General features: G+C 35.9%; 1 protein-coding gene and 1 long non-coding RNA gene across 4 annotated transcripts in view; both read left to right on the top strand.

The window, feature by feature from the left end:
- Window positions 1–14012, top strand: part of LOC142223579 (uncharacterized) — a 379474-nt gene that overhangs the window by 174478 nt on the left and 190984 nt on the right. The window lies entirely within an intron of this gene.
- Nup154 (nuclear pore complex protein Nup154) overlaps window positions 1–14012 on the top strand; it is a 186260-nt gene that overhangs the window by 167713 nt on the left and 4535 nt on the right. For 2 of the 3 annotated variants that reach the window (XM_075295768.1, XM_075295766.1), the window contains 5 exons: window positions 3792–4192; window positions 4248–4393; window positions 4454–4961; window positions 5015–5481; window positions 6006–6306. In XM_075295768.1, coding sequence (XP_075151883.1) covers window positions 3792–4192; window positions 4248–4393; window positions 4454–4961; window positions 5015–5481; window positions 6006–6291 — 1808 coding nt within the window. In that variant the 3' untranslated portion in view covers window positions 6292–6306. Of the gene's footprint in view, window positions 1–3791; window positions 4193–4247; window positions 4394–4453; window positions 4962–5014; window positions 5482–6005; window positions 6307–14012 lie in introns of those variants that run through there. The other variant, XM_075295767.1, reaches the window with a different exon arrangement.

Genomic DNA, 14012 nt, shown 5'->3' with positions numbered 1-14012 from the left:
TTACATTCATAGGTAGAGGTTGTCTATCCACAAGATGGTGATTTGGATAGCAACCCAAGAGGTACTGCTTTGACATGTTATTGTGTCGACGCACTGGGATGATCTTGGTCTCCACATAAAGGTGATCCAGGGGTGTACTGCGGAGACATCCTGTTGCAGTTCGAAGGCCAGCGTTCTGACAGATCTGTATGTTATTCCACTGCGTGTCGCTCGTTTGAGGTGTCCACACTGGCGCTGCATAGTTTACCACTGACCGACCAATTGCCTTATATGTAGTCAACAAGGTTTCTTTGTCCGCACCCCAAGTGCTGCCGGTAAGCGACTTGAGGACCTTGTTTCTACCGCGGAGCTTATCACAAAATGCAGTGACATGGACGGACGACTTAAAAAGGCTGTCGAATGTGACCCCGAGAATCTTGGGTAATTTGTGGTCGGAATTGTTTCGCCGTCGTTCGCGTACTTCCGCCGTCCATGTAGTGAATAGTGTGGCTGAGGATTTGGTGGGAGATATCCTCAAATTTCTTGCAGTGAAATAACTGGTAAGATCATCGAGGTAGACGTTCAATCGCATATGTCATCAACAATGGGCCCGGATGCCATGATTATACAATGGTCCACATATGATATAATCTCGACGCCGTCAGGAGGGGGCGGAATCGAGGGCAAGTAGAGACTAAACAGAGCCGGAGATATCACTCCACCCTGGGGAACTTCCTGTTTAACTCTACGGGGTTTTGACTTCTTGTCCCTGAATTCCACGTACGACTGGCGTCCGCACAGATAATTCAGAACCCAACGCTTGGTTCCTGCCGGTAGGGACGTATTCTCAATGACCTCGAAAAGTGTGGTATGGTTGACCGTATCGAATGCCTTCTATAGGTCAAGCGCCACGAGGACCGTCCTGTGACACGGCTTGGGCTGATTAAGTCCCATATTGATGTGTGCTGAAATGGCATGCCAGGCTGTCGTTGTGCTATGTACCTTACGGAATTGGCTACCTGTGAGAGAAGGGATATCAGTATATACGATTCACCTTTACTCGAGTCTTTGTCTGGCTTCAGTAGTGGAATCACCCTACCCATCTTCCAGACACCGGGTATAATGAGTGATTCTAAGGACAAATTGATGCTTCAGCATTAGCATTGAAATTCCGTCGGGGCCTAGCGCCTTGGATGGTTTCGCGCTGTTGATGACATTAGTAACTTCGGCTGTGATAAATGTATGCGACGAATGGCTCTCCTTTTCGCTCTGTCACTCTCGGGATGCTCGACAAACTGTCGGATGAAAAATCTAGCGCATCTCTTCGGATCAGTCACCGTCACGTCGCCAAAGGTGACTGAGATCCCATCATCCCTTATGGTGGGGTGCAAGAGGCTCTCACTGTTGACCACAATTTACCAGTTCCTGTGCCTAAGTTACATTGCTTCAGGTGCTCTAACCAAGTGTTCCGCTTGTGCTCGTCGACTATCTTACTAATCTCTAGATTCAGTTCCCTGATTCTAGGATCAGCAGTGTTGGCACAACGGCGACTTGGGCAATTTTACCAGCGGGTATGAAGCGAGCGTCTGCTGCGTTGATGGTGTCGCGGAACACCCTCTGGGCAACATGAACATGCGAGGGGGACGGGAGCTCACTGAGGCGGCGATCGGTGTATTCTCTGAAGCCTTCCCAGTTGGCTTTCTTTTGATTGATAAACGTGCGGCGTTCAGAGGTTATGAAATCGGAGGGTCGGTTTATGGTGAGAATTATGGGGAGGTGGTCTGATCCCAATGAAATGACGGGTTACCAGGAAAGGTCATTTATCAGAGCAGGCGAAGATAAATCTGGCGAACTGTTGCAATCACCCATAATACTCGTGGGGGCCTCTTTGTTAACTGTGCAAAATGTTAAGTCATCTATCTGCTCTGCCAAAGCTGGTCATTACCTAGGAGTGAATGCCAAAGTTCATGGTGGGCATTAAAGTCCCCTAGCACGAATCGGTTATGCCCGCACAACAGCCACTCAATGTTTGGGCTATAACCTGGAGCACAGATACCAACCGGCGGTATATACACATTGTATAGCTCTATCTTGGCAGCCCCAGACTTGACTGCTACCCCCATACATTCCATATATGGGTCACTAGTGTCTGGCACAAGCGGGATAGGTCTAGACTGCACGGAACGGTGTTATATGAAAATTAGGCCACCACCTCCACTTCTTATGCGATCCTTTCGTAGCACATTGTATCCATCACAATGGCGTAGACTGCAGGTGGAATTCAGCTTAGCTTCCTGCATCGCCGCGACCCATATCCTTTTCCGATTCATAAAGTCCACGATTTCACTAACTTTACCTCGGAGCCCGTTGCAATTAAATTGCAAAAAACGATGCACTGTCCGGAACTGGAACAACAATATTGGGTGTAAGATGCTGGGGCGGAGGATATTGTTTTACGGGAGATGTCGGGGGGTCGCATAGTCTGACGACCCACTGCTGCTGTCGTTGGCACAGAATCCTGCCACGTAGTCAGTATGACTATACTCGCGCAGCGATGTTAGGCCGGAGCAGTTCCGGAAGTGAACCCACTCCAAGCACCGGTTACACCTCACCGAAACCGAACGGTGGTGGATCAGGTTTCGGCAGACTGAACAGTACCATGGTCCGGGGTTTTCCTCTATCCCGGCTCGGACCAACAGCAAACGGAGATGGCTCCCCGGGATGCACCTCCTCCAACACAAAAATACGGACGAAACAACACGTGCACTGATGTGGCAGCCGCTGGCCAATGGGTCCATCGGGACAATCCGGTACGAAGAACCCGCCGCCGTGGGATTGCATTTTGTGTAAGGCGTAAGCGAATTTCAGCATATAGCTTTAGACTACTGGCGGGCCTGGAAAACGTTAACTTAAGCAGTCTGTTAATGTTTATGAAACAATCTGTTTGGTTCAACAAAAGAAAATAATAGAGAAGGTTCAGTGGTTAAAACTAGAAGTGTCACATGTAATAGGTACTTTTAGTTAAATGTGGTATCGCAATGGACTGAATAGTCTAAGTGAGCCTGAAACTTAATCGGGCTGCCACTTTAACCTAACCTAGCCTAATACGATCCGTATATTAAATGATGGGTCTCAGACTTGTCGTACTTGGCGTTAAATACAAATGCACAAACTTATACCCTGACCATAAAAAAACCATGAACTCACTAGGAAGAAAAATTTTGTTTAATTTTAGAAAATTTTGATTATTTTTAGAAAATTTTAACTAAACAACCCTGACATCACTCCGATATCACAAAAACAAATAAATATGTTTAGATTCAAAAAATTCAACAAAATTTATTAGACATAATCAATTTGTTCACTTGTTAAAGAATATTTTGTAGTTTGAAGGAAAATATTGGAGTTCAAAATTGCAAGAATATCTTTAGTGACATATGAAGATCAATATGGGCGCATGTGTAGTAAAATTTACAAATTTAAAGAAATAATGAACTATTTTGTGAGAAGTACGAATTTAGTAAATCTTTGTGCTTGATTTGTGTATAATTTAAAATAAAGTAATCTTTCTCCAAGCATAATTATTCCATGAACTAAAATAAAGTTAAATTGGCTTTAGTGAAATCGAAGGTTCACTTTTTTTAGTGTACAGTAGTGGTGAAGGGTATTAAAAAAAATGGAAAATATATAAAAATGCCGAGCTCTACTTCATATGCAGAATATATGCTTAGTATTAATATAAATTTTTATGATCAGTTTCATAATGCGCATTATTTCTTGTACTTTCTCATGTATAAATATCTTCATTACAGAGCACACATGCGAGGTGATAGCATTGTGGAAAGTGTTGTGTGAACATCAATTCCACCTTCTAGCTAGTCAACTATTAAGAGATCACCAATCTGCATTACTATCCAGTACATTTCGTGATCTAATCTTATCACGTTCGGACCTTTGTGCAATGCTAATTGTTCAATTAATTAATTGCTATTTGAAAGACAACGCATCAGTAAGCACAATATCAGCTAAATTGAGAGATGTATGCCCAAACCTTTATCGTCATGAAGATGCTGTGTCGTTCAAAGCGACTGAAATTTTAATGAATTCTAGAAGCTGTATTAATGTGGAAGAGAAGCAGGAAAAACTCCAAAAGGCCTTACAGCTTTGTATAGACGCCGCCCCAAATTTACCTCTGCAAAATATTTGTCAGCAAGTTCGTTGTAATACAAATGTTTTTCTACAGAAAAAATTAATTAAAATAATTTTAGTTTGCTTTAAGTGGATTTTATCAAGGTGTCATAGAATTGACCTCTACATGTGCTTCTAAACTTGATCCAGAAGAGTACGGTATACATTATTATCAAAACGGAGAACCAGAAGATGATCGAGAGGGTTATACCTCATATGCAGCTCGGTATGATTTTAATCTTAATAATGTAATGATAGCAGAGAAAAAAATTATATTATATTTTAGTGTAAATTGTTATAAGGAAGTGGCACTCATGCTCGACCAGGTATACCAAGCTGTTTGTAACAACAATGCGAGTCGAGAAATTTTACAAAATACTGGCAGACTGTTGGATGAAAATTTAAATCAGCAAATAATGTACATTATGGAAATGGCTGTACAAATGAATGATCCACTTTTACATGTATGCGTCTATGAATGGTTAATGTCACATGATATGCTTTCTGAATTGTTATCTCTGAGTGAACAGACCTTAGGAGAATTTTTACGCCGTAACGTTGTTCGAAATCCCAACAATATCAACTTAATAGATATTCTGTGGAAATACTATGAGAAGAACGGATACCACGCCCAAGCTGCTCGTATTTTGGATAATCTTGCATCCACAGTGAGTGATGCCATAAAATTAGAGCAACGAATTGAATACTTAGCAAGAGCGGTAATGTGCATGCGCAACGATGGCATTGGTTATTCTGTTTCCAACGGAGTCTTGCTTAAAGAGCTAGAAGATAAGGTAATATTTCTCCCTATAATATAAAACTGGATTACTGTAATATATTATTTTAGTTGGAAATAGCTCGCGTCCAGAAAAATATACTAGACTCTGTTTCTGCTATGCCAAATACAAATCTAGATGCGGCAAAAGCTGTAGACGACCTTAACAAATGTTTGTTCGATATTACACAGTTATATGAAAATTATGCTGACCGATACAACTTATGGGAGTGCAAACTTACTATCCTTAACTGCTCACATCACAATGATCCTTTACTTATTGAATCCGTTTGGAATCAAATAATAGGTAATGTCATTAAAAGTACAAGTTCAAAAGAAGAGCAGATTGCTCGCTTGTTCACCAAAATTGAATCACTTTATAAGGAATTTGGAGAAACCGGGCATTGCTTTCCATTGGCATTTATAATTCGTGAACTAGAAATAAAGGCGTGTCAACTACGAATGCCTCAAGGCATAGTACCAGAAAAATTGGTTTCATTAAACATAGATATTGAACTACTTATGGAATACTACTCAAGGTAAGATAAATAAATTCGTATAGAGTTGCATTATATACCTATGTCATAAATATTAGTTGTACTGTAGGTAACGGATATAAGCACATCTCATGTAAGAAAAAACGCATATAAGGAAATGTACCATGTCTTTTTGCTGTGTTTTTAGTGCAAAAAAATGCTTCATACAAGAAAGACAAGTAGGTTATGTTAAGGCAATCACACAAGGAGAACCATCCCATTAAAAACATTTCCTATAAGAAACTTTTTTATGTGTCGGCAATACTGAATATTCCTTTTCAACGACAACAGTAGATATGCATTTCTATTTACTTTTGGTTTGTGTTCGGTGTTGTTAAAGATGTACGCAAATACATCAATTACATCAATGAATTTAGGTCCAATTAGCTAAATAAAACATAAAAGGAAAATGAAACATCAGATAGCCTACCCAACTGTATCTTCTATTGAAAAATAATACAAGCACGTAACTAACTCACAATCATGAGGAACTAATTCCAATATATATTTTTATATTTAAAATACAGTAACACAGTATGTAGAGCGATGAAAGATTATTGCAACGAGAAAAAGAGAGCAGCACATCAACATGAGAGACTGAAATTTCTATTGACATGCAGAGATTATGGAATAATCTCAAACCACACAAAACACACAACTTGCAAGGTAACACAACTCTTTCAATGTAACAAATTGAAGAAACAGCTCGAAAAAATAGAACACAATTTTCATAAACAACTTACTTGGCGAAGCACTAACGGAACTAAGGGAGAAAAATATCCATATCAAATACATATCGAAATATGTAGATGACATATTAGCCATAATCATAGGAAAACAGATATGTTTGTTTTGAATTTATTTCGTCATAAGCCGGCTATCAATGTAAAGCCTTTTTTCGGAGGGTTCAAGTGTGGTTTATTGTAGGGTTTAATGAACTGCCTGAATTTATTCTGGTAATTGGTTGATAGTTTTGCTGCAAGTAGAGGATGCTGATGAGGAATGTTGGTAATTACGAAACGTGCGTCCATCCAACCATCTTGTAGTCTATAGGGCTTTGCCCAAATAAATTTGACAAACATTCTTTTCCTCTGTTGGTTAAGCTACAGCTGCAATAAAAAACAACAACAATGCTTAAAGAACAAAACCAACAATAACAAATCAAAAAGAATGGCATAATCAAGATGGATGAAAAAGATGAGATTCTTAAAGTATTTAATTCCTACAACACGAAATTTACTATTGAAATGGAACATAATAAGCAAATCGAATATCTGGACACCAACCCAGTCAGAAAAAAACCATCGGAAAAGCGTTGTAAAAGCGTTGTGAACGGTTGATACACTGTGGGAAAAAGCGTTGTTACAACCCCAAAATGATAACATCATTCCACGGTGTATCGATTGTATTTAACAACGTTTTCAAACAATAATATTTTATACGCTTTTCCGATGGTTTAACGAACGCTTTGACAACCCCAAAATGATAACATCGTTATACGGTGTATCGATGGTTTTTACAACCATTAAAAATCACTGAAAAACAACATTTCATACGTCTTTCCAATTGTTTCTAGAATGCTTTAGGAGGATTAGAATTATAATTTTACAGTACCTTAAAACCGCTATTGAAACAAAACAAAATACATTGAATATTTTATTGTTATATTTATATTAGTGTTTTACACTTTACGAAGGAACATCAGAAAACTTAATAATTAACAATTAATAGGAAAAATACATAATTAAGATTAAGATTGACATTTCTAATTGGTGTTCACGTTGGAAATAATAGACTCCTCCATTTTTTGAAGTTATAAAGTAAACTTCTCCGTAAACTGCAAATTTCATTCTTCAACTCATTTTTTATCTCTCCAATTTCGTCCTTAATAACCCTTAACTCTCTTCTAACTTCATCCCTGAATGAAGCTACATAGAAAGATAAAGAATAACATTTGTTGATAATGGCCTCTATTGGGCGAAATACATTTCCTTACTCTCGTCATCCTTATTTACGGAATGGGATGGCATACTGTGATCCTCCGTCTCCAATCCAAATTATCATCTATAGCATCTGTAAAGTGAAAAATGAATTAAAACAATTATATCAATTCAGGATTTCAAAATGTACCTCTTCTGTGTATTAGCTTTTGTCGCTTTGCTTGATTCTTTCCTACGAAAGGCATCGTTCCAATGGAGTCCAACCTTTTATCAGTGTCTGTAGAAACAAATTGAAAATATAAAGAAATGAATTCTTTGTTGCACGACATTTTTCTTACCTTCAGTTGTACCAAGGGTGTTAATTTTCCTTTTGTTAAGATTTTGAGACATTTTACCAATATTTATTCTTTATTTTATTTTCTTATTTCGAAGTGACGCTTGTTTTCGCCGTTATAACTGTTTCACGTTTGTTTATGAATTGTTGTTTCTTGTACACAGAGTTGCATTTTTTCAGTGTTACCATCTCAAATTCCTAAATTATACAAAGAAAATTCCCGACACTAAAGGTGAGTATTAAGTTCGAGTTTAGTCGCATTTTTTCACTAAAGTGAAAACTAAATCTTAAAAGGCATAAAATTATGCATATTTTTTGCAGATTTCATTATAACTTGATGGGGAATATTACAAAGCAAATTTTATTAAAATGGATTGTTAAAAAAAGTAATCGTGAAAAATTTGCGATATTAGCGGCTAAACTCGAACTTAATACCCACCTTAAGCCGCTAAAATAATTTTATCACAATTACTTTTCTTTAATAATCCGTTTTAAGGAATACAAACTTTGTGAAAATTTGCTTTGGGCTTTTCCCCATCAAGTTATAATAAAATTTGCAACAAATATGTATAATTTTATGCATTTTTCTTACTGATTTAGTTTTCACTTTAGCGATTTAAGCGGCTAAACTCGAAGTTAATACTCACCTTAACATGTGAAAAAATGTAATTATGTCTAACAAAATTTCTTCAATTAGTCGATAAATAAGTACTTATATTTGGGTTTTGGCGTGATGTCAGCGTTTAGTTTAGTTAAAACTTTCTACAATTGCCTCATTTGTAAAATTAACCAAAATTGTTGTTCCTAGTGGTTTCACTGTTAATGTACATATTCACTTTATATAATAAAGGAACATTATCCTATTATAAATCAATTCATATCAACAATAATACATCCATTACTCATTAAAAACCATTGGACATTGATGGAACATGCATTTTCAACGATAATTTTTATTTTACTATTTAAAAACCGTTAATTAATTTGTTTAGCAAGCGTTGTTTCAACGTTGGCTTCCAACGCTGTTACAACGCTCAATATTTATAACCATCGTAAATTTCTGACTGGGAAACTTCACCACAGGGAAGGTGACATCAAATTTGACTGGTTCTCTAAGGAAACATCATTTGGACGTATCATCAATTTCAATTCGACACAACCAAGGAACCAAATAATTAACACAGCAAAAAGCTTAATTCACCGAATACTTTCAATTAGCGATGAGGAATTTCGTTATTGTTGTTTTTGATCTCAGCTTAAAGCCATGCATTGACTTAACCAACAGAGGAAAAGTATGCTTGTCAAATTTATTTGGGCATAGCCCTATAGACTGCAAGATGGTTGGATGTACAGCTGTTTCGGAATTACCACATTCCTCATCAGCATCCTCTACTTGCAGCAAAACTATCAACCAATTATCAGAATAAATTCGGGTAATTCACTCAACCCAAAGTGAACTACACTTGAACCTCCCGAATTTCATGAAAAAAACATCAAAATAATCACAAGAATCTTATCAACAAAGTCATTCCCGAAGAAACTAATTGAAGAACTTATAAACGAAATAAAAGGAAAAATCAAATACAGCTCACAAGAACTTGACTTAATCAAAAACCAAAATAACGTAACAGCTGAAAAAGTTTCTTATAGTGTACGGTACGTACCTGGACTAACCGACAAAAAACATCTGAAGCCAATAATACAAACAAAAAACATATGTTTTGCTTATAAGCCCAACTTCACACTTAGTTGCATCTTCTCGAGAATAAACCCCCCAATTGAAAAAAGACAACAAAGCAATGTTGTTTACGAAATTCCATGCAGAGGCAACAACAATGAACCTACAAGAGTAACTGAACATCGAATTGACATAGAAAAGAAAAAGGAGAGTACAACATTATCACAACATGTATTACGCCATGGACACACAGCTGATTTTGAAAACGCTCGCATACTAGAGAGGGAAAATAAAGAGAGAAAGAGACTAACCTTAGAAAGTTTAGGAATACAACAAAAGATTGACAGAACAATGAATGTTAAGGAGGACACTGACAAGTTAAGCGTTAGTTACAGAGTTGCAATATCTTAATTCACTGTGATACTAAATCTAAGCTGTTTTTTATTTTCATTCCTATTTTAATTTTATATTCAGATTGTCCGTTCAAAATTTATGTTTAAAAACTGTAATATAATATAAGTATTTAAATGTAAATTTTGAGAAAATAATTTTGTAAGTTGAAATGTTTAACAATTATTCAATTAGAAAAGTGAAATCGATAATTTTATTATTTTTCAAATAGACAAAATCCCCTGGAAGAAGTCAACAAGTATTGACGAAACGTTGGGATAAAAATGTAAAAAGGTTTTCTTCTTTACATCAATGAATTTAGGTCCAATTTGCTAAATAAAACATAAAAGGAACAGAAAATATTGACCAAGCAAATAATTAAGCACAGAAAAGAAATACATTACCAATGAAGATAAAATAAATAACTCCAAAAGATTGCAGTTATTTAATTTTCCTTTTTATCTTTTTTTAATACAAATGCTTTAAAAGCAGGGGTCCGGAGCGGTCCATTTGTTTCGCTCCGCTCGCGCTCCGGAGAAACAAATAAAGAAAATCTAAAGTCTGGCGGGGTCGACTATAGTATACCCTTCATCACTTTGTGTACCGAAATTTTTGACACCACCTGAAATCCTTCAAATTTGTTGGGAGCTATGTAAAAGTTTATATTTCCATTGACATCAGGATTGGCAATTCGCAAACTGTGACTTTTGCGACATACGTTTACGACGGTATAATACGTAAACCTAATGTAGAAAATCTAGTTTTGAATTAAAGAAATTGTGAATACCCTGCTCCACACTGTGGAACAGGGTATTATAAGTTAGTGCATATTTTAATTTAATTTAGTTAGGCTCTCCGATAAAAGGGATGCAAAAAAATTCTTTATATTGTATTTATTCAAACCTCTACTAGATTTACATCTCTCACTCGCAACTTCAAACTATTTTTGGTTTGCGTGGTCCATAATGCCCACCCAAGCTTTAGTTGCATCAGCGAATGACTAGCTATAATTTTGAACATTTTTAATTAGTTGGAAATTGGCTCTAAAAGCCAAAAAGAGATTTTATCAAATTCTCTCTAAACAGCAATTCACTTATGCAAGACTTGAATAGTTTTCCTTCCTTTCAGTTTCTGCAGAAATGTTTGAAAGGTTAAATATGAGCGAGTACCGACCGTCACGTTTACTGCACCATCAAGTAGTTCATAGTTATTTTGGCTTTGAGTCTCCAATTGAAATAACTCTATTCTCAAGTTTTTTTTTAAAGTCATTTTATTTACATTTAAACTTCTTCGCACATATCTTGGATATCATTCGCTGCCAAGCTGAAAGGACTGAAGAATTTTGAGATTGCGACGTTTGCTACTTTTTCTAAATTTACGACGCGTGCGTACGTTTACAACTTTGCTACAGTCGCAAACTTAAAAAAGCTTGATACAGACCATCTCTGATTGACATACACATCTGAAACCATTTTGATAAAACACTTCTACAATTCTACAAAACCTTTAGACATAGAATTTAAATTCGTACCCCTGTTTAAAACTATAACCTAAATTTTCTTTCTTCTTTTTAAAAGAGATTTTGATATATATTCCTATAAGAAAAAAAATCTTATATATAAAAACACTATGGCAACACTATGTTGTGGTAGATTGTAAAGAAATAGTCTCCTGATTGAGATTGAATAAATAAGTTAATCGCTGAGTGGAAAAAGTATTTAACTATCTAAAACTGAAGTTGCAACATCTAGTTACATTGGCCATATGGAGTTCTGTGTCAATTTGCCGTATTTCATCAATTCTATAAGTCTGCATTGAATTGGCATTTATTTGTTGTTGTTCTGGGTAGAACTTAAAACACGAGGTTGTTGCTGTTGTTGCTTTTGGGTGGCAGTTTGTTTTTTTCTACTGTCGCTGTCAGCACTTGACGCCGTTGTTTTTTACCTGATTGGCGCCTAATTTGTTGTAAACAACGACTGCAGGCAGAATTGTAAGGAACTTCATCCTGACAAAAATTGAACAAATAAGTGAATTGCTATGCGGAAAAGTATTAAACTACTTAAAACTAAAGTTGCAACGTCTGGAAATATTGGTCATATAAAGTTTTGCTGCAGTTCCTCAATTCTATAAACTGATATTGACGATTTTGTTGCTGTTGTTGCCTTCTGGTGACTTGTTGGTTTTTCTTTATAAACATGTCTTTTCCTTGTGGAATCTGCAAATTAGAAACTGAGGGAACTAAAGCTCTGCTCTGCCGTATGTGTAACCTGTGGTTTCATGCGGACTGTGAAAATGTTTCTAAGACGCTTTTTGCAACTCTGGATAAGAACCGCAATATTTCATATTCTTGTGTCCGCTGCATGGAAAGTCCACCTAATAACTCTTTTGACGCGTTCAAAATGGAAATCAGACAAGAATTTGCTACAATGAAAGAATCTTTCCGTAGTCTTTCAGATAGAATGCAAAATGAGAAATCTGAAATTAAAGTGGCGTTTGAAGCTGTTGTGAGGGAGATTCGATCCGAATTATCTAATGGTTTGAAAGAATTAAAGGCTGACCTATCTAATTTTAAAGACACTGTAGCTTCTGAATCCCTGTGCAACAAAAGCGAATTGCTGGAACTTAAACTAGAGAGCCATGCACTTAGACACAGCCAAAATAGATGTGATGTGATAGTTACTGGACTTCCTGATAAATTGGAAAATCTTAAGGATGTTGCTGTTTTCCTCTGTGCGTTCTTGAAGGTTGACATTGCGTCCACGAACATAAAGCACGTAATGTATGTAAGGAAAGGTGGTGCAATTCTCATAAAGTTTGTCGATGTGGATTTGCGAGATAAATTAATGGCAGCTTATTTCAAAACCAAGATTCTCAAGGTGTCGGATATTTTGTGGTGGTAGTGGTAGTGATGCTAATCGAGTATATTTGAATGATAACTACTCCAAACTTGCAAATAAGTTGTTAAGAGCTTGTGCTAAGTTAAAGAAAGACAAGAAGATTAATGGATACAGCATCATAAATCGTGAATTTTTAAAAGCGAAACTCATCATGCTAAATAATGAGATCAAAATAGTTAGCATTCAGGATCTTATCACAATTTACAAGATTTCATTTTAGTCTTTTGATGTGTAATTATAATCTTTTTATTGTCAGTATTATTTTTCACCAGTTTTTTTGCTTTCGCGTATTTCTTAAGATTTTGTGAGATTTCAACACCCCATTATATCATGAATTTAATTGTTCCAATTAATTTTTTTAATTGAATTTGAGACAATCATGAAAATTTTAGTATCAATCACGGAAATTATTACAAATTACAATATTCTTGATCAAAACAAACTGTTCTTTTCCGGCACTTCAATTTCCACATTCTAATTATAGTTAGATTATATTCAATGAGAACATTGTTTATAAAAAAATACAACTAAAATTAAAAGTAGTTATTTTCTAAAATTTTCAATTACATTTTAAACATGATATATAGTTTATATTTAATTAAAACATTAATTGGGACAATTAAATTAAAATTATTAATGATTTTTCTTTGAATAATTCATTCTTTATGCGATTAAATTTCATTTTATATGTTAATTAATTATTTGATTAATCTTTTAACTTAAATATTTTTTGGTAAATCATTTTATTTTCGATCTGTAGCTAGTAGGTGTGGCCTTCAGGTTGTACATAATAGCATGCCCACTCACTTTAATGTCTCATCCGGCTCGACGTCATTGATTGACTATTTTCTTTTAAGTCAGCCTTCTTCAATTTCTAATAAATGTCAGATACAGTTTCCATTTTTTTCATCATACCATAGTCTCATTTTTATTTCTTTTCAGTTTTCACCATCTTTACGTAGTACGCCCATTGAGTATAAGGATTATAGTCGTCTGGACGTCAACGCGATTGTTGAGCAGTTTAATAGTTTCCACATCTCGTCCATGTTTTATGCCGGCAATGTTGATTCTCAATTATCTATCCTTGATAACATAATTACTTCACTACATTCTTCTGTTCGTGTATCAAGAACGAATGACTCAAATGATTGTTCATTCATGGATTCGAGAAGCATTTTTGTGGCCATAAGAGATCGGGATCGAGCTTATAGTCGGTATCTACGTAATCGCTCGGGTATCAACTGGGGATTGTTTTGTAGACTTAGGAATAAGGCTAAGTCTATTATTAGGAAGGA

This window comes from Haematobia irritans, chromosome 2 (assembly GCF_050003625.1).
Source record: "Haematobia irritans isolate KBUSLIRL chromosome 2, ASM5000362v1, whole genome shotgun sequence".
NCBI lineage: Eukaryota > Metazoa > Arthropoda > Insecta > Diptera > Muscidae > Haematobia > Haematobia irritans.
This window is presented reverse-complemented; position numbering and strand designations above follow the sequence as displayed.